Source organism: Siphateles boraxobius, unplaced genomic scaffold, assembly GCF_051911475.1.
Source record: "Siphateles boraxobius isolate OS27281-9 unplaced genomic scaffold, OSU_SipBor_1 130, whole genome shotgun sequence".
Taxonomy (NCBI): domain Eukaryota; kingdom Metazoa; phylum Chordata; class Actinopteri; order Cypriniformes; family Leuciscidae; genus Siphateles; species Siphateles boraxobius.
The window spans coordinates 21770857-21792905 of NW_027508734.1; the positions used below are offsets into that span (position 1 = coordinate 21770857).

General features: G+C 41.7%; 1 protein-coding gene across 1 annotated transcript in view; it reads right to left on the minus strand.

Annotated features, from left to right (window-relative positions):
- Nucleotides 1–22049, minus strand: part of igdcc4 (immunoglobulin superfamily, DCC subclass, member 4) — a 106817-nt gene that overhangs the window by 47100 nt on the left and 37668 nt on the right. Inside the window, exons 2-3 of the mRNA XM_077228663.1 lie at nucleotides 20245–20553; nucleotides 2379–2538 (exon numbers count right to left, since the gene is read on the minus strand). Coding sequence (XP_077084778.1) covers nucleotides 2379–2538; nucleotides 20245–20553 — 469 coding nt within the window. The remainder of the gene's footprint in view (nucleotides 1–2378; nucleotides 2539–20244; nucleotides 20554–22049) is intronic.

Consider the following 22049-nt stretch of genomic DNA (forward strand, 5'->3'; position numbering starts at 1 on the left):
ATTCGACTGTGTCCCTCGCTGCGGCCTGTGGAGGGTGCTGCGGGAGTATGGGGTCCGGGGTCCTTTGCTAAGGGCTGTCCGGTCCCTGTATGACCGAAGCAGGAGCTTGGTTCGCATTGCCGGTAGTAAGTCAGACTTCTTCCCGGTGCATGTTGGACTCCGGCAGGGCTGCCCTTTGTCGCCGGTTCTGTTCATAGTTTTTATGGACAGAATTTCTAGGCGCAGCCAGGGGCCGGAGGGTGTCAGGTTTGGGGACCACGCGATTTTGTCTCTGCTTTTTGCGGATGATGTTGTCGTGTTGGCCCCTTCACACCAGGACCTTCAGCATGGACTGGGACGGTTTGCAGCCGAGTGTGAAGCGGCTAGGATGAAAATCAGCACCTCCAAATCCGAGGCCATGGTCCTCAGTCGGAAAAGGGTGGCTTGCTCACTTCAGGTTGGTGGAGAGATCCTTCCTCAAGTGGAGGAGTTTAAGTATCTTGGGGTTTTGTTCACGAGTGAGGGAAGGATGGAACGGGAGATTGACAGACGGATCGGTGCAGTTTCTGCAGTAATGCGGTCGATGTACCGGTCTGTTGTGGTGAAGAAGGAGCTGAGCCGTAAGGCAAAGCTCTCGATTTACCGGTCAATCTACGTTCCTACTCTCACCTATGGTCATGAGCTTTGGGTCATGACCGAAAGGACAAGATCCCGGATACAGGCGGCCGAAATGAGCTTTCTCCGCAGGGTGGCTGGCCGATCCCTTAGAGATAGGGTGAGAAGCTTGGTCACTCGGGAGGAGCTCAGAGTAGAGCCGCTGCTCCTCCACATCGAGAGGGGTCAGCTGAGGTGGCTCGGGCATCTGTTCCGGATGCCTCCTGGACGCCTTCCCGGGGAGGTGTTCCAGGCACGTCCCACTGGGAGGAGACCCCGGGGAAGACCTAGGACACGCTGGAGAGACTTTGTCTCCCGGCTGGCCTGGGAACGCCTCGGTGTCCCCCCGGAAGAGCTGGAGGAAGTGTCCAGGGAGAGGGAAGTCTGGGCTTCTCTGCTCAGACTGCTGCCCCCGACCCGGCCCCGGATAAGCGGAGGAAGATGAATGAATGAATGAAGAAATTCTTCCAAAGAGTTTTCACCACTGGAAACACCACAAGGAAGTATTCTCTATAGACAACACATTTAACTGGGGGAGCTGGGGAGCTTCTAACTTTATCACAGGCCATAATCTGTTAGGATATTGTTTAAATGAATCCAAACAGGACTAGGAAATATCAGTACTACCTCTCAGTTATAGCACTAGAAAGCTAACTGGTAATATTGTACTTTTAAGATAAGGCTGGACAAGTGACATTTATAGATATTTCACTGTGTTTTTGATCAAATAAATGGAACACACCATAAAAAAATCTTGCCGACCCCAGTAGTGTAGGGGTGTGCGATATTGACAAAAAATGATATCTCAATATTTTTTGAGATTTTCTCGATAACGATTATTAGAAGATATTTTGCTGTATTGTGTTGGTACTTTGGCAGGTTTAGGACTGTCGTGGACATACTCTGTGTGGTGGTCAGTTCACAGCAGTGACAGAAATTATTTTCCCAATATGTTTTAATGGAGTTTTACCTTATATGGGCCTTTTTACCTTTATAAAGCTTTTTTTTTTTACTTAATTACATGCATGCATAATTATGTCAATTTCATAAATATAAATCAAATGTAATTACAAAAATAAGTAGGTGGCAGCAAGTCACTTTTAATGAGCGAATCATTGAGATTCAACCGATTCATTGAAACGGCTGATTCATTCAAGGAAAGAAGCATTTGACTATCTTAATCTATCCTAGTAAACTGATTCGTTCAAAAAGCTAATTCACTCAGTAAGGAAACACCGCCGTGTGTCGGGTGGCTTTGTTTTGAACTATTTTCGTTGGCGAAATAGAGCAAAAACAGGCAATATGGTGTCTAAAATGTAAGTCACTTAATATTAACTTCTTGTTAATTAAACTTGTATAAAATATCACATATCACATTTGTTATCATGCTGATATTTGGAGAAAAACTGCAATCTTGTGATATTTATTACTAAATTATATAAATAAAGATCACACAGTAAAAGCGTGCACTCTAAATGTGCACCCGCACTAGTCTAATCTACAAGACTATATCACGTAGAGTATGCATGCACTCTCTGGTTGTGAGTGAGTGATAGGCTATACTCGATAATGTCAAATCGCATATCGTTAAAACAACAATTACGATATTATCGCAGAAAAAAATTAGCTCCCTTGGACTAGCTTTGCGCTTGCCATGGGGTCCTTAGTGCAAACATTGTCCTACTTGAATAAAGTATGACAAAAAGGGAATTATACATTCCAAAACTTATGCCAAGATAAATTACCTGGATGGGTCTAGAGGTTCTGCAGGTGCAGGTAGAGGTGCCTGGTCCTTCTCCCAGGTGATACTTGGAGTGGGCAAGCCATCTGCATAGCACTCAAACCGGGCAGTGCCACCTACAGGCACAACCAGAGGCTCAGGATCCTGAAGAAAACGGGACAAGCCTGAAGAAGACAAAGAGAGGAGAGTGTGGCCAAGAGAGAAGGAGCAGAAAACAACAAGAAAAAAAGTGAATCAGTGAATGCATTACATTCACTTTTCTTTGAATAAGCACAAGATGTAGCCACATGGTGGGAGTAGGGAGAGCGGGGCCCCTGACCTCTGCTCCAGTGCCTCTGAGCTTTGAAAATACTCTCACTTTGATCTGCTACATCTGCCAGACTCACACTGCTCATAAGCCCATAGAACAACTTCATTATTCAAACTAATGGTTAAATGCTCATTTCTTGGTTAATGTTAATTTCAACATACATTAATACATTTTAACATTTCAAATTGTATAAATTATCAGTTGTGCGAAACAAACATATCCAAATACTTGTTTATTTAAATTACGTTTAAAGCCTCAATATGTAATGTTTTTTCGCCGCTAGAGGTCACTAACCTCTTCCAATAACAAAGGCATAGGTTGATGACGCATAAGCGGAATTTTGGAACTTGTCGTCTTGCTTAAGGATCTAATAATGTTTATGGATGAGTGAATACATGGATGTTTTTAACATGACTGTGGTATGAAGCAGGTCACGATTGCTAATGAGAGACAGTTATCAGCGCCACACACGAGTCCCGTGGATATAAAGGAATAAGGACATTTCATTCTACCGAACTACCCGCAAGTGCTAAATTAATACTCACACACGAATGAAACTTGTGAGGTAACGCAGCGCTGTTTCACTTTGTCTACACAATCACACTAAACTGCATTTGAGTGTGTTGAAAGTTATAGGTATTGTTATTCTATGTGTTAGTTTGTCTGTATGAGACTAGCAGCTAGATCAACATGAGAATAACATACTGATCATATTCTAACATTTCATCATGTTGAGCTATATAACATTGATTAGTTTAATGTACATTTGCTCACCTGTCTAATAAAGTAGCCTACATTCAAGATTGGCGTCTCTGTTAAGTTCGAAGTTAATCACGGACATGGAGCTCTCGGCATCTCGAAAACGCCACGCTGATGTTGATGCTTGTTTTAGTTCTCCTTTTGTCCCAAAGTCTGCTTGCCATGGTCCATAATGTTTGAACGAAACAAAAACAGAGTGGCGTTTCATGCGCTTCATGAGGCACACACGCACATTTGCACACACACGGAAGGTCTCTCACTCTCTCCCTCTCTTCCGAGCTCCAGATTCGGGAGATTTGAACTAATTTGCGGGCATCAGGGAGCGAGGCTTGTCTGCATATATAGTGTTTATTGTTTCATGTTCATGTTGAGAAACACAATACTATCATGCTCGAGCTGTGCTGACTTGAAGTAGAATAATGAACGAACGCAGTGCAGCTGTTTTTCCTCATTCGACTGCTGTTTGGATTTCATGCGATTTCTCTTTGTGGTGGGGATATTATGATTACTAAGTTTTATTCATTAATTTGATTAAAAGTAATTGCATTTTGTAATATCATTTAATATGATCATTTTCATCTAATAAGCCTGTTTCAGAATAATTAGGCCGATTTTAGCCCCGATTTACCCCTTCCGACAATCTTAAGGATGTTGCGATTATCTTAAAATAATATGATCAGATATTCCTGCCGTGTGTGGTGTGTTAAGACAGGTCTTGTCTGCTCGGAAGGACGTCGGGACCGCTCCGATCTCAAATCGGGGATATCCAACATGTTGGATTTTTTTGGCCCCTATGAAGTCACGTTTGATCTCGAGGGATTTTGCGAGATTTTCCGTCTGACCTGGGAATGCTCGGGAGTCAAATCGGTTCGTGTGTGATGTGTTGATTTTGCCGTGTGGCTGCGCACCACACACTGTACAACCAAAACTGTTAGACCCGTGATTTTTTCATCGCCGTGTGTGGGGTCTCTCAGGTTTGGAAAATTGGCAGACAATTTTAAAATCGTCCCGTGTGAATCAGGCTTAAGTAATTTGAATCTTCGCGATCGAGGCAGACGACATTGTGTGATCAAATACAAACTTGTGAACACGCACAACAGTGCCACCCAGTGATTTAATTATAACTGGGAGTAAGTGCTTGGTATTTATAATGTACGGCCAGCAAAGCAACAAAGTAAAATTCGAATATTATTTTATTTTTCTAATAATTATCAAATATTCGAAAATTCAAATATTCATGCACCCCTACCGTAAATATGAGAAAAGTTGCTCCGATGCATGTATGGTGTATGAATGGCGTAGTTTAGTTGTCACAGCAAGTGAGAAAGGGACATAAAGCATGATAAATGTCGAACCTCTGGATAATCCCCCGTTTAAAACAAACAAAAAACAACGAAAAAGAGGAGGTTCTGCTCCTAAAAGAGACCGCGACAGAGCTTGTAATAAAAAAGAATCAACATTGGCTTTTCAGAGATGGGGAGAAGTCTACTGGGGTATTTGAAATGTTGTAAAAAGGACATGGAGTTGGTGATTTTCTTACTCAACAGGTGAGTCAGGTATTTTATTGAACTGATAATTGCCATATAATCTCTAATAACAGAGTTCATTGTAAAGCATTACATACTGGGTCATCATTATGGTTTTGTAACGCTGTAGGCCTGTTTATTTTCAAGGAAGTACATCGATTTTACCATATCAACCAGAGCACGAGTCCGATGATGATACATTGGAAGAACTAGTTATTCAACCCGAAACTCCATTGTAAGGACGACTTCAGCAGGAAGTTTCTCAGTGATACACTACTCAGTTTGAGGTACATTATGAGATGTTGTAACTGTAATTTCTCATCATCAGCATTAACAAGAGTATGTTCATCAACAAACCGATGTGTATATTTCCAATTTACAGGAAACTGTAACATGTGTTATTGTGGTGCACATGTGGGAAATCTATCAATAACAGCGCAGACATTAGCCAAGCATTGACGTGAATGACTGATACCATAGTAAAACAAATCTTGCTCCATGCTTTATCTTTACACATAATAAGAACAACAGACAATCTGCATATGAATTGAGACAGTTTTAGGTAAAGTGGCCCACAGCTGATCAGCAGAAGTTAGTAAGACAGTAATAACGTGAGTTACTCAGAAACTTACACAATATAAAACACAAAACTACGTGTTTTGAACGCCAGGTAGAAAATATATACGTCAATAATTGAGTCATTCCACAAAAGAGTACGATTTGGACTTACACAATTTTGGATTTTTTACCAATATGTGTAACTTTTCTGAACACTCCACAACATATTTAACTTCCAGAAAAGCATATTTTCCCACATCAGGCATCAAATCCCTATTATTATTGGTAATTATTTTAAGATATGGGCACTATTAGTCTTCAACCCCGCTATGGACACTATGGGAGCTCTCTGAATATGATTATAAAATATATTTGTAATGAAATCAACATTTTCCTATAAATCAGATGTCCCTCACACTAATTCAGTAATTGCAAATGTAAAATGTACATATAATTTCACACTTCTGCTAATACTAAAGCCTGAAATGGGCACTTTTTGTGAAAGCAACCTCAAATTTTTGATCAAAGATGTGGCTTAAGTTCAGAATTTGAACTAAAATCAGTATTCTTATGATTGCTCTGAACATTTCAGACTGAGTTCAACAAACATTAAAGCAGCACTATGCAGTTTTATAGCTTTATAGCTTAACTGAACAGCTTCAGAGTTATTGGAATGGTTATATGACTCTTTTCGGGTTGAATGGTGGTCATCTCGCCCCCCTCTGGTGTCTGTGAGTGGAAAAACCGCACTTGTAACTTTAGACCGGCGCAGCGACTCAGCGTTAGGAAGTATCGCGTGATTTCAGCTCTCGCGACCGATGTAACGAATTGCTTTACGGCACTGCACACATTACACGCACACACGACCCGATCCAGATACGGCTAGCACAACTATCGTCATGGCTAAACTGGCATATAAGAAGCAGAAAGCTAGGAAAGGATTGTCGGAGGACCAGAGAAAGAGGAAACGACAGACTGACCGAGCAAGGAGTCAGACACGAGTAAATATCGGACCTGCGTTTTCAGAATGGAGAAAAAAACGAAGAAACCACGGTCGGAAGAGTCTAGAAAAAGGTAACGAGAATCTGACAGCGAGAGGAACTGGTCAAGAGTCCTACTCGCTCTGGCTTTCACTGTTAAAGTTGATTCCTACCATTATCATCAGTGTTGGGGGTAACTTATTACAAGTAACTTGAGTTACGTAATCAGATTACTTTTTCAAGTAACTAGTAAAGTAACGCATTACTTTTTCAATTTACAACAAAATATCTGAGTTACTTTTTCAAATAAGTAACGCTAGTTACTTTTTCACATTTATTGACTGACAGCTCTCCTGTCCCCATGTTGAGAGAAATAAAGTGAGGTGTTGTGTGCATTTGCACTGAACATGCATTTACTCATCTCACTTGCACAAAAACATTCAGTATTCCTCAAAATGAATAAAAACAGTCAAATGCAATCTCAGAATTTTGTGCAAAAGTTTTATAATTAACTATGTTAAATTACACAAATATACTTTATGTATTTAATCTCACTTTATTAACCAATGTCTTTGCTGCTGACCTACAATGATCTAATTCAACCATACTAATAAGCAAAAATGACTTTAGATTAGGTTTAGAAATAAGAGTGTTGAACTTCCTTCTCCTGTATCCTATTGTTATTTAATCAAGAACAGCAGCAGCTGAAAGGTTTGTTTGAGCGGCGCTCTCCTCTGTACAGTAGTAAATATGCATTTCCTTCAGCCTTAGGCTTATTCATTTAACTTTTGATGTGAAAGGGCCTTAACAATTGGCAAAAATAGATTGTTTTAGCTGTTATTAAAAAACAAACAAACAAGCCGATGCAGGTGAGAAAAAGTAACGCAAAAGTAATGTAACGCATTACTTTCCATAAAAAGTAACTAAGTAACGTACTTAGTTACTTTTTTGGGGAGTAACGCAATATTGTAATGCATTACTTTTAAAAGTAACTTTCCCCAACACTGATTATCATGAGAACAGTTGTCAATATCTCACATAATTATCAGGCCATAAATAAGCCTACACGTTGTCAATAGTGTAAATGAGCGCAATTTGCAAACTATTATGATAAATTGCAATAATCATGTCTAACAACATCATAATAACGGACATTGTTATGAAATAATCCGACGTACATGATGTAACTTTATTGATGTCATCTGGCATTTCGGCCTAACGCGGTAGGTTACTTTATTATTATAAAGTGGAGAGGCCGTGAGTGCAGATCATAGACTGTCACGCTCTGCGTGAGTTGTATTTACGACAGTAACGTTAAATACAAGTACTCTAAAGCGACTCTAGGGGTCGCTGTTTGACAAAAACGGAATTCCTGCATAGTGCTGCTTTAAATTACTTTTTCATAACGTAAAAAAATAATTAATAAAAATGTAGGTGCGACGGGGTAGAGACTAGGGTAACAGGGTTGAAGATGGTAACGGGGTTGAAGAGACAAATACAGCTTAACATATAAATAATTGTTTTTTACTCAAATTCACTGTAAGATTTTCTATAAGCACTGTATTTCATTATGTAACCAAGAAAAACAACAGATATAAATTGCAATTGCAACTCAGTTTTATTAACCCGACTGCAGGAAAAACAACAGTAACGTAGTATACTTTAGAACATTATAAAATGACTGAATAGGTCATCAAAATAAAACATATAACTTGTGTGCTTTTTTGACGTATGTGTGTGTGTATGCGAGCGTGAGCTTGTTGTGTTTTTTTTTTTTTGCATGTTCGTGCGCTTCGTGGCAAAGATGGAACGGTTGAGTGTGACGGGGTTGTGATTTTTTTGCTCAAAAATGGCCACTGCTCTACATGTAGTGAATAACAGCAGAGCATATGGCATGTGTGATATTAAGAAATCATGTATATTGTTGAAATAAAGTAATTGAATCGTCTCGGTTACTAATGTAACCTCCGTTCCCTGAGAGAAGGAAACGAGTATTGCGTAAGTAGCTTATGCTATGTGGAAAAACTCCTTTTCTCAAGAATATTGAAGCCAAATTTTTAAAATGCATTGCAGCTGCACAGCAGACACTAAGCTTCGCGGACTGACGCGTCATATCCTGCCAGAATGGGCGTGGCTTATAGCTATATAAGGCCCCATTCTCGCCATAAAACCAAGTTAAATCGACTGAAGCGATCCCCCGATCTAAGCACAGTAGCATGGTGGGTTACGCAATACTCATTCCTAGGGCTGGGTAAAAATATCGATTCATCAATGCATTGCAATTATTTGTTTCTCAATTCAATATCGATTCATCAAATCCTATGAATCGATTCAGCCAACCGGCCATTGGCGGCGCTGTGGGCAACACTCTAGTGAGAGCGTTCAGCATTGTACAAGACGCGCTTTACCAAAACAGCAATATGACGGACAGTAGCTGCACTCCGTTCAAGCCTGCACCACCAACCAGGGACGTCGTTAGGACTATTTTAGGGGGGCTGAAGCTACCCCAAAATGTTCCTAAGCCCCCCTAAATGATAATAAGAACAACAATAAGTCTCCGGGAGTCTCCCGCATATTGATAGCGGCTCCCTGATGTAGCTACGCAAATTAGTTCAAATCTCCCGAAATCTAGAGCTTGCGAGCTCCAAACTGCGTAGCGCGCGCACGACAGAGAGGAAAAGTCCTTGCGTGTGTGCAAATGTGCGCGCGTGTGCCTCAAGAAGCGCATTTTTTTATGAGTATGCACATTTTGTGTTTCTGTTTACATTTTTTTTATAACTTGAATGTATTGGAAGAAAGAAATATACTTTCTATTACAGTTACATGCACTTTAGAGGTGTTAATAAAGCACCTGTTTGTTACAGTTGTGGTTTGTATTCAACACATGTACATTTTGTTCTGCTAAATAAACCATGACAGGAAACATGCTGGGGTCAATTTGTTCTTAAACATTGGTAATACTGCACACATTATTTAAAAATATACTCAGGTACTTAATTACTTGTGTATTTATTAATTATTGAATCGATATCGAAGCTAATAAATCAATATCGAATCGAAATCGAATTGAATCGAAGCCTCAAGAATCGAAATCGAATCGAATTGTGAAATTCCTAACAATACCCAGCCCTACTCGTTCCCTTCTTTCAGGGAACTTAGGTTACGTTAGTCACAGAGACGTTCCCTTTTGAGAGGTCTCTCGTATTGCGCAAGCAGCTTATGCTATGGGAACCCCTTTCGAAACACCGTGCGTGCTTAAAACTTCGTTCCTCTATAGCCCAGGGCAGAAGTCCCGAGGCCCATATAAGAATAAAGTTATGAGTCCTAATAAAGGCCAAACCCGTCTTGAGCCTTCTATATGGAACCAAGGAATGGGCCTAGAGAGGGCCAGTCCTTATATAATATGTATTAGGACCAGATATATGCATTGCCCTTATAGTTATGTGCTTAACACTTATTATATTGAAAGAACCTTTGCTTGCAAAGCAGTAACTTCCAGGTTATAATATCTCATAAATGTGGACGGCGAGGCCCAGCCGGCCGCCGCACAGATATCTTCAATTGGTATTCAACTCGACCATCCCCAAGATGAGGCCATGCCTCTTGTGGAATGAGTTCCGACGCCTATGGGACACTGGAGGCCCTTAGACTCATCAGCCAGTGAGATAGAGTCCACTATCCAGCATGATAATCTCTGTTTTATGACCGCAAGCCCTTTGGAGCGGCCGCCAAAACATGGGAAGAGCTGTTCTGACTGCTTGAACGGGGCAGAACGATCTAAATAGACTCTGAGAGCCCAGACAGGGCAGAGTATATTCGCATCTCTTTCATCCTCTGACGAGGGAAGAGCTGGCAGTGAAATTACCTGTGCTCTAAACAGAGTGGAGAGCACTTTAGGAACATACCCATGCCTTGGCTTAAGGACGACTCTGGAGTCGTTGGGCCCGAGGCGCTTGCAAATCACCTACTCACTTGACTGACGCTAGCGCCAGCAAGAGAGCAGTTTTGAGTGAAAGAGACTTCAGGTCAGCGTGCTGAAGGGGCTTAAATGGGGCTCCTTTAATGGCCTCCAGGACGATGGAGAGGTCCCAGACAGGCACTGAGGGGGGTCGAGGTGAGTTTAACCTTCTGGCCCCTTTGAGGAAGCGGATGACCAGGTCACTCCTTCCCAGTGATTGGCCAGCCACATGAGCGTGAAATTCTGCTATGGCCACTACATACACTTTGAGCGTGGACGGGGAACGCCCAGTGTCCAAAAGCTCTTAAAAAGGAGAGCACCTTCGGCACTCTGCATGAGTAGGGGTCCAGGTTCCGAGCTGTGCACCAGCCGGAGAACACTGACCATTTGAGAGCATAAAGACACCTGGTCGAGGGCGCTCTAGCTTCAGTAATCTTTTCAGTTTTCAACACCCTTTCTGAAAGGTCCCTGGGTACCCGTTTAGGGGCCATACATGGAGGGCCCACAAGTCGGGACGGGGATGCCAGATCCTTCCGTTCGCCTTTGAGAGGAGGTCTCTCGTCAGCGGAATTGGCCATGCTGCTGTTTCTAGCAGCTGAGTCAACTCGGGGAACCATAGTTGGTTCTTCCAGAGAGGGGCTATCAAGAGCACTGTACACTTGCTCTCCCTGATCCGTTCTATGACCTGAGGAAGCTTCGAGATCGGAGGCAATGCATACAGCGGGCGGCTCGGCCAATCGTGGGCAAGCACATCTCTGTCCTTGGAGAAAAATGTTTGGCAATGAGCGTTGTATTCTGAGGCGAAGAGGTCAACCTCTGCCTCGCTGAAGATGCTCCATATCAGCTGAACCATTCTTGCACTCTTGTTCAGTGTGCCTGGCACGTGCGCCGCCCTCAGCGAGCGCAGGTTGTGCTGAGCGCATATTAAAAGGCTTTTGGCCATGGTGTGCAGGTTTTTGGACCCGAGTCCACCCTGGCGATTTATATAGGAGACCACCGACATGATGTCCGTCCGGACCAAGACGTGGTATCCCTTTAGATATGGGAGAAAAGCTTGCAGCGACCACTCTCATCTCCAGACAATTTAAATGTAGGCTCTAGGGCTGCAACAACAAATCAATAAAATCAATAAAATTCGATTATTAAAAGAGTTGCCAACGAATTTCATTATCGATTTGTTGTGTTGCGCGATTATTACGCCAATCAATAATTCACAGAGATGTTTGAGTATAAATTTAAAAAAAGTTGAGTTGAGCGCGGAGCAGAGAAAATCTATAAGGCGCCGGGCTAGACAAAAGCGAAGCGAACTCCATGAGCGAGTGCGAGAGAGACCGAGTGTGTCCGAGAACGAGCGAGAGAGACCGAGTGTCTGCGCGCGAGTAACAGTGCGCGAAAGAGATCGAGTGTGTCTGCGCGGGCAAAAGAGACCGAGTGTGTCTGAGCATTAGTAAATTGGTACATACTACATAGTAATATATAATTACTATATAAGAGGCATGGAAGTTCAATAAATGGACAACAAAGTAAATAAAAACAACAATTAAATTCTTACCACTGAATTAGCAGACTGTGATTTGAATCAGATAGACAGAAGATGAAAACACTTTCTTGTCTATCCCAAGTAACACTACAAGGGAAAAAAAAAATCCACAATTTGCAGCACTGAATTTTTCAATCTTTACTCTAAATGACTAAGAGAAACTTCACTATATGCTTGGAAAGGATGAGCTGCAAAATACCTTACACACCAAAGGAGGTGGTCAATCCATTGTATTTGTTTTTTCTATATTATTTTATATTGTATTTATATTTAATATTAGGATAGACTAGATATATTATCTTCTGTTATAATTATAATTATTGCTAATATTATTACCTATTATCCATGCGCAAGACTTGTCTTTTGTGTGCATTTGCTTTTCAAATAATGTTAAACATTTTGTTAAAGATTATAACATCTTTGACAAAAAAACAAAACAAAACACAAGTTTGTGAGTGTGTGCATCTGTGAGTGTGAGAGTTTGTGAGTGTGTGCGTGTAGTGTAGAGAACAAGTTCTGACGTTTAAACAAATCCTGTTAAGTCTTCTGATTTGTATTTTTCTTTATTTTTTATAAATTATTTATTGTTCTGCCAGCTCAGGTCCCTTTAAACAAAAATATACATCTTTTTGTGCACTTTATTTTTAAAAAGTCTATATATTTGGCAGTTGTAAAGCATACATGTGTATGTTTTTTGTGTTAGTCCATTTTTTTTGCACTGAATATGCACTGTCAGTTCTGTTTTTGGGTTGGAAATTAATGCTTTTTTTGTGTTTTTATCCGATTCATCGAAAAAATAATCGACAGATTAATCGATTATTAAAATAATAGTAGTTGCAGCCCTAGTAGGCTCCTCTCCGGGCTTGACCATAGGCTGGAGATGGGCCTGCCCTCGTAAAGGGCCCCCAACCTAGGTTAGAGATAACTTTCCTCTTTGAAATCACTCGTATACTCACGCCGGTTTGGTAACAGCCGTTTGCTTTCCCGAGGAGCCAAGGCTCTGACACAGCCATGGTTCACTTTGATGCGTTAGTGGCCACGCGTGAGCTGGTACACAGGGTTTTAGCCAGCGCTGAAGAGGACATATGTACAGTAGACCCAGCTGGAGAACTGATGATGCTGAGGCCATGAGACCTAACATCCTCTGAAATCTCTTCAGAGGCACGCACGCGCCTGCTCTGAATGATGCCGCTAGGCGCTGAATAGTGAGCGCGTGCTCTGCTGAGAGCTGCGCTTTCATTTGTATAGAGTTTATGACTGTTCCCAGGAAGTAAATGTTCTGGCTGGGAGAAGGTGCGCTTTTGGTAGTATTGATCCTGAGCCCTAGGCATTCCAGATGGCTGAGGAGCCAGGATCTGTGAGTTATTAACTGCGTTCGCGATTGTGCCATAACCAGCCAATCGTCGAGGTAGTTCAACACTCACATCCCCCGTTGTCTCAGGGGGGCGAGAGCTGTATCCATGCACTTTGTAAATGTACAGGGTGCTAAAGATAGACAGAATGGTAGGACTGTGTACTGATGAGTCTGCCCCTCGAAAGCGAATCTCAAGAATGGCCTGTGATGGGGCTTTATCTGAATGTGAAAAGAGCATCTTTCAGATCTACTGAGAAAAACCAATCCCCCGGGCGAATTTGCGCAAGGATTTGTTTGGTCGTCAGCATCCTGAACATTCTTGGATGTTGGTCCGGCCACAGCAGAAAACACTCTCTTTTCCTCCCTGCCTCGGGTCCCCATCGCTCTGGGAACTGCTGACGTTTTGCTGAACGAGAGCATTGACGTACCTCAGTTGCTGGGCTAGGCTGGGAGACCGGCAGCATTGGCTTTAAAGGCTGACGGGGCAGCGCCATTTTGTGGAGGCCTGAAGCAGAGCTGGAGCGTTTAGGGAGGAAGTGACACATTGGTGTAACGTTCCGCGAAACCCTTGACTGCTGGCCCGAACACACAAGTGGTGGAAATAGGGGAGTCAAGAAAAGCTGCCCTATCCGCATCCTTCATCTCTGTTAAATTTAACCAGAGATGTTCAGGTCCAGACTCGTCCATTGAGCGGAGAAGTTTAGCCTGGAAAACTTGGAGGACAGCCATGGTGTGAAGCGCCGAAACAGCTTGGCCAGCGGAGGTGTATGCACGGCCGGCGAGAGCTGAAGTGATGTGGTAAGGCTTGGACGGGTGAGTCGCTTTAGCTTTCCATCCCTTGGTGGTGGGCGGGCACCTTTCTGTTTCCTTGATTGGAGGTATAGCTTTGTAACCTTTTTCCACAGCGCTGTCGACGGTCGAGAGCGCTGAGGAAAATGAAGGCTTTAGATGTGCTGAATGTGGCATTTTCCACGACTTCGTTAGCTTGTCGTGTACCTGTCAGCGCCACTGCAGGAACCATTCGTCCAACCTGCTACGCATGGGCTCTGGTCTTCGCCCTAGGTCTTCAACGGCCTTAGTCAGCACGCGGAGAAGCTCTGCGTCGATGCTGGATCTCACATTACTCGTGCTAGCTTGTGTTGAGGGGGCGGGGTCCGTCACGGATTACGTTAATTCCTTGTGTTCGGATGCAGCGAGAGAAAGGCTGTCATCGTTGTCGTCCTCCTTGTCTGATTCCCCGAAAGAGATGAGACCGGCCACTCGCTGAGAGGGTGTTGGTCCGCCTGTATGGACAGGGCTGGCGAGGGGGTTTCTCTGGGAGAGAGCGAGGCATGCGGGGACGGGGCAAGCGATTGCTCGCTGGTAATCGTCCGCTCTGGCATCCTTTGTGCGCGGTGCTTCTTTTTGCGCGGCTCGAGCAAAGGGAAAGGAGTGGATGCGGGGTCGTCGGTGGCGAAACTGGCCAGTCGAGCACGCAGTATAGAGAGCGTTATCTCATCGCACTATTGGCAGCCATCCTTGGAGAGTGCAGCTTCCGCGTGGTTGCGGCCTAGACAGAAAGCAGAGAGGATGTGGCGATCTCCAAAGAGCGGGCCTCTGCACAAGGCGCAGTTGACCTGAGGCTTTTGGAACAACACCTGAAATCTGCTCTTTCAGATAAGAGAGTCACAGCGGCGAACACTCTTATTGCTTGTTAAAGGATATAGAGTGCCGGATGGCACAGCAGAACAGCGGGCTGAAGGAGGCATTGAGTTGAAACAGGAGCCGGCATCCTCAGATTGCTTTGCATGTCCTTGTTCCGCTGAATGGCTTTTTGATGGAGGCGAAGGCTTCTAATCCTGAGGACAGCGAAGTGGAGACTTGCTGAAGGAGATTAAATCTGGTTTTATGGCGAGAATGGGGTCTTATACACAGGTCCTTCTCAAAAAATTAGCATATTGTGATAAAGTTCATTATTTTCCATAATGCAATGATAAAAATTAAACTTTCATATATTTTAGATGCATTGCTCCAAACTGAAAATTTTCAGGTCTTTTATTGTTTTAATACTGATGATTTTGGCATACAGCTCATGAAAACCCAAAATTCCTATCTCAAAAAATTAGCATATCATGAAAAGGGTCTCTAAACGAGCTATTAACATAATCATCTGAATCAACTAATTAACTCTAAACACCTGCAAAAGATTCATGAGGCTTTTAAAAACTCCCAGCCTGTTTGATTACTCAAAACCGCAATCATGGGTAAGACTGCCGACCTGACTGCTGTCCAGAAGGCCATCATTGACACCCTCAAGCAAGAGGGTAAGACACAGAAAGAAATTTCTGAACAAATAGGCTGTTCCCAGAGTGCTGTATCAAGGCACCTCAGTGGGAAGTCTGTGGGAAGGAAAAAGTGTGGCAAAAAACGCTGCACAACGAGAAGAGGTGACCAGACCCTGAGGAAGATTGTGGAGAAGGACCAATTCCAGACCTTGGGGGACCTGCGGAAGCAGTGGAGTCTGGAGTAGAAACATCCAGAGCCACCGTGCACAGGCGTGTGCAGGAAATGGGCTACAGTTGCCGCATTCCCCAGGTCAAGCCACTTTTGAACCAGAAACAGCGGCAGAAGCGCCTGACCTGGGCTACAGAGAAGCAGCACTGGACTGTTGCTCAGTGGTCCAAAGTACTTTTTTCGGATGAAAGCAAATTTTGCTTGTCGGAAATCAAGGTGCCAGAGTCTGGAAGAAGACTGGGGAGAAGGAAATGCCAAAATGCCTGAAGTCCAGTGTCAAGTACCCACAGTCAGTGATGGTCTGGGGTGCCATGTCAGCTGCTGGTGTTGGTCCACTGTGTTTTATCAAGGGCAGGGTCAATGCAGCTAGCTATCAGGAGATTTTGGAGCACTTCATGCTTCCATCTGCTGAAAAGCTTTATGGAGATGAAGATTTCATTTTTCAGCACGACCTGGCACCTGCTCACAGTGCCAAAACCACTGGTAAATGGTTTACTGACCATGGTATTACTGTGCTCAATTGGCCTGCCAACTCTCCTGACCTGAACCCCATAGAGAATCTGTGGGATATTGTGAAGAGAAAGTTGAGAGACGCAAGACCCAACACTCTGGATGAGCTTAAGGCCGCTATCGAAGCATCCTGGGCCTCCATAACACCTCAGCAGTGCCACAGGCTGATTGCCTCCATGCCACGCCGCATTGAAGCAGTCATTTCTGCAAAGGGATTCCCGACCAAGTATTGAGTGCATAACTGAACATAATTATTTGAAGGTTGACTTTTTTGTATTAAAAAAACTTATTTTATTGGTCGGATGAAATATGCTAATTTTTTCAGATAGGAATTTTGGGTTTTCATGAGCTGTATGCCAAAATCATCAGATTTTCAGGCTCACTGAAACAGCGTGCTGAAAACAGAGCTGTTTTTGACCAGGTAAAATTTTTTTGTTCTTACAATACTAATGATCATTTTTAATAAAAGTATATTACAAAGTTTTCATTTAGACTCTAAAGATTCATATTAACTTGTACAAAAATGCATTATATGACCCCTTTAAAGCTACAATATGTTTTCGAGATGCCGAGAGCTCCATGTCCGCGACTAACTTCGACTTAACAGAGACGCCAATCTTGCATGAACTTTATTAGACAGGTGAGAAAATCTACATAAAACTAATCAATGTTATATAGCTCAACATGATGAAATGTAAGAATATGATCAGTATGTTATTCTAATGTTGATCTAGCTTACTGCTAGTCTCATACAGACAACCTAATACATAGAATAACATTATAACTTTCAACTCACTCAAATGCAGTTTAGTGTGATGGTGTAGACCAAGTGAAACAGCGCTGCGTTACCTCACAAGTTTCATTCGTCTAATAAACTGACCTGTATGAGTATTAATTTAGCACTTGCAGGTAGTTCGGTTGAATGAAATGTCCTTATTCCTTTATATCCACGGTACTCGTGTGTAGTGCTGATATCTGTCTCTCATTAGCAATCGTGACTTGCTTCATACCACGGTCATGTTAAAAACATCTATGTATTCACTCATCCATAAACATTATTAGATCCTTAAGCATTACGACAAGTTCCAAAATTCCGCTTATGCGTCATCAACCTATGCCTTTGTTATTGTAAGAGGTTAGTGACCCCTAGAGGTGAAAAAAAATGCATATTGTAGTTTTAAGGTGATTTATGGTCACCCAGGGGAGAATTAATCTATATACATGAGCAATATCACACGAGTAGCAATGCGATGTGGCTGCATCAGCACGGCTGTGAACGTTGAGTCGCTTCATTGAAGCTTGTTGTATTATGTAGACTAGAGTAAAGGCGGAATGATACAAACGATGAAATGGTTAGAGAAAAGGCTCTAAGCCAATCAGATTCGAGAACCAGAAAAAAATTGTTGTATAAAAACAGTTAAAATCTTAAAGTTCCTAAACAAGCTCACACATGAAGCATAGTGGCGTTCAAAACAACTCCGCAGGCAGTGCAGCCTGCTTGGCTGAGACCCGTTAAACATTAACACTAGATATTTTTGACTTGTACACAGCATGCGGTCTAAAGCAAACACACTTTACAAAAAAACATGGATTATTTACTGGAGCACACACCAGTAGCATGGTTATGTGTAGGTGTGAGCATCTGAACTTAACAAAGCTATTCAAAAATAATGAGAAATATTCAGCCACTGAGAGAAAATGGCATTTCATAACCACAAAAAAGTATTATATGGAGACAACTATTTAAATGAGGACCCCTTAATTCAGCCACTGTCACTACCAAGTCGTGAGCTTAAAATTATACAGTTCTATCTCCGTTTAGGGTAGTTCTGAGATATTGAGCATCAAAGTTTTTAAATCCCTGCTGTTTTGTGAGATGGAACCTTTTTATTTTATTAATAACCTACTAACAAAATATTTTTTTTACAAAAATAACACCACACAGGCATTAATAAAACACCTAATGGATAAGATTGTCAAAAACTCAATTTCGACCAAAAGTGGAGATAGAACCATATAATTCTAAGCTCACGAAGTGAGTAAGATAATTATCATGTTAACTGTAAGTGAGATGACAAATAATCGGGGTAAATTACAAAACCATGTACTGTACTGATTACAAAACCATATACCTCGTGGAGACCTTCATTGCACTGATTTCTCAACGATATGGTCTCTCTGTTTGGACTGTCTCCAGTCCCAGTACTGTCCAGTTTCCATATCTCTATGTTCCTGTCTCATCTCAATATACAGTGACAAAGATTTACAGTAAAGATTTAAGAAATGTCTGTCTATCTATCTATCTATCTATCTATCTATCTATCTATCTATCTATCTATCTATCTATCTATCTATCTTTAGTATTTCTTACTTGTTTTGCTTGCATTAGTGCGAGTGAGTTAAAAGACGGCATTATTTTATATAAAATGAGATAAATTCAGGAATGACGTTTGTCCTTTTATGATGAATAATAATGTCAATATGTTTATGTATAACTCATATTCAGTCTCTAATATCCATATCCAGTTTCCCACCACAATTGGTTCCACAACAAAGAAGGAAAAAAAACAAGAAAATAAAAGGAAAAATAACAATAATAAAAATTCAGGAACTTCTGTTTGTTGTCCTTTTTAATTTAAAAAAAATCAATATGTCAATTTGTGTATCTTTATCCTTGGTTTCTAATTTTCATGTTAGACTAACATGACACACTCTCTCTTACACCAAAACCACAATGTCCATCAGGTTCTACAGCAGAGATGCCAGGCATCATTACCATCTACATAAAAGTAATAAAGCAAAATTGAATGAACAGAAATAATGAAGGACGACAGAGTCATGGCCAATGTAACACATGATGACTAAAGGAAATGGTCTTTATCGTCTAGTGGGCTGCCTTAAACACAAAAAGTAAGAAAGAAAAGAGATAAAGGGGCTGAAGTCTGATCTCTTTTCCCCTCCTCAGGCTTTTCAGTAAACACAATTGAGTCCTTGTGCTAACCAGGTGAGAACAACACTCAGCTCCAGCCGAGCAAAGACAACCACCAAGTGGAATGTGGCAGAGAGAGAGAGAGACAATGGTATGCATCTAGGAGTTAATATAATATAATATAATATAATATAATATAATATAATATAATATAATATAATATAATATAATATAATATAATATAATATAATACTTTTCAAAATGTTTTCAATGTATTTGCTCTTTTTAAGGGCCGTGACACACCAAGCCGATGGTCCGACAACGTCAGGCCATCAGTGAGCGTCCGTCGTGCTACTTTTTTCCACACGTTGTCTCTAGTTGGTGGGAGCTGTCGGTGAGAGATTGCTCTGATTGGCTGTTCAGTTTAGCGAACAAGGGGGTGCACGAGAATAAGAGAGAAAGTGATGAAAGCGAGCAAAGAAGTCAAGACGGCACAGACTGAAGGCTGTTCTAATTTTACATCATCTTATCATTTCAATAAGCTAATATTTTCATCACAACATGAGCAATCTTGAATGAGGAAAGCGATCAGCATGATTAATATTCAAAATGGTAAGCAAAACGCTGCTTTGTTTATGGTTTGTATATCTGCAGTCCTAGTTTCGGTTTCCTATTTTTGAATGACGAATATAGACTATTGATACCTGCTGATATAGACAGTTATTTCCTTACATACAGGTGCAAAGCACAAGATGATGATGTTTATCAGATATGTGTACACAGTAATTGGAATGTGATGGTTTACGGATGATGCAGATTTAAATACAACCGAAAACCTAAACATTGGCTATCAAACTTTCTAAAGTTTGAAATGATCTGGCTCTTTGAGCTCTCTTTGACTCACAGCTGCTGTGAGTTGGAGATAAATCAGAGTAAAAAGTGTTCATACTCACTGGCGAGATGCAGGGTGAGAGCCCGGCTGGTCAGGGCTCCTGTCGAACTGGTACTAAGACAGCTGTATCCACCCTCCACACCCACTGGAGCCTGGCCATCCGTGGAGGATGGCGAGATAAGCAGGGATCCGTTGGGCAAAGGCCGGATGGTCTGGCTCTCAGTGAGCACCGCTCCATCCCGCAGCCAGGTCACGTTGAGGGGGGGCTCACTGGCCCCCAGATGGCAGTCCAGCAGCAGAGGGTGATCAGGCTCCAGAACCACATGGACCGGACCAGCACCACAGCTCAGCTCCACGGACACAGGCTTCTCTAATTAGTGAGCGAGAGGAGGAGAGAAATAGAGACAGAGCTGATGATACAACCCTAGGTTGGGAGTTCTGGGGGATAAATGAAAAAAAAAACAAATAAATCAAATGAAGAAAATAAAGAGACAAAGAAACTAACCTAAACGAAATGATCAGTAAAAATGGTTGTTAACAGTGAATCGATTGAATTCACTTTTTTTCATTATTCAAAGGCAATTTTTGGATCTTTTAGAATGATTTGACTCAAAACAAAATTAAATTAAAGAATTAAGTATTTTTAGAATGAAAAGTTCTTCAAATTTCTTCCCCCTAATGTATCAATAAAAAAAGAAAAACAAACTACTTCAGAAAGTAAGCCAGCACAAACATAGGCTGGTGAAAAAAAGTGAATTAAATTAAACTGAATGAAAATATCTCTTCGGGTGTACACTGTACATATACCTAACATTACTCTACCAGTGGTTAGACGAAACGTTACATCATGAACATAAGTAAATATTTTCCACATTATATTTTAATAATTTATTTTGGTTTAGTAGACTACAGTACAAATGACAAAAGAAGCTGAATATTTAATTTTAAAACGAGACAACATATTGTTAGTTTAAATAATAAATTATTTCTCTGAAATAATGACCAGAGAAAGACCATCACTCTTCAACAGCATATTTGTCTCAATATTTTATTAATAAATTACATTTACTTTCACCAAACAATGAAAACAGATCTTGTATCAGCGTACAGTAATCTGGAAAACATCATTTGCTTTACACCCAAAGGAACCTGGAGAACAGTTATTCACGTTGTCAGTCATGCCAAGCATGAGGCAATAATTTTATAACGACTATGCTAATCAGCCATCCATAACAATATGTCAGCTCTCTCTGTACACACACACACACACACAAACAAACACACAATGACCACAAGTTGAGCACACATTGGTCCTCTACATTTTCGTGCTGCAGTAAGCTCCCAATTAATTACGCTAATGGGAAATGGAATTATTTCCTAAATTAAAGTGGAAGCTGACCCTCCGGCATCCCTAGATGTGTATGCGTGTGTGTTACTGGGACAAGCTAGCAAGCAAGAGCAGCTCACACAGCTAGCACACAAAAAGAGAAAACACTATATTACATGTTGAATGGCTGAAAGCCAGAGTGCGCAGACAAATATGTGAGAGAGTGACTTCTGAGGCAGAAATAACACAGACTGACGGAGAGAGACGCGTAATAAGTTCAGCACAACCAGAGCTGCAGGGTCCCCGAGTGCAATCGCCTACATCTGTTTATAGGTGAAAATAAGGCCACTAAGTCTCTGGCTCCAAAAAGGCCAGCGCCATTCCAAATGAGACCTTATTAGTAAGTGAGAGAACAAATGCGTGTGTCTGTGTGCAGATCTGACAAAAAACAACATGAAATGCTGCCCACAGTGAGCTGCCCTGCATCAAAGGCATGAGAGATCTGTGGGTCATAATAACAGAAACACTGGCCTACTTTC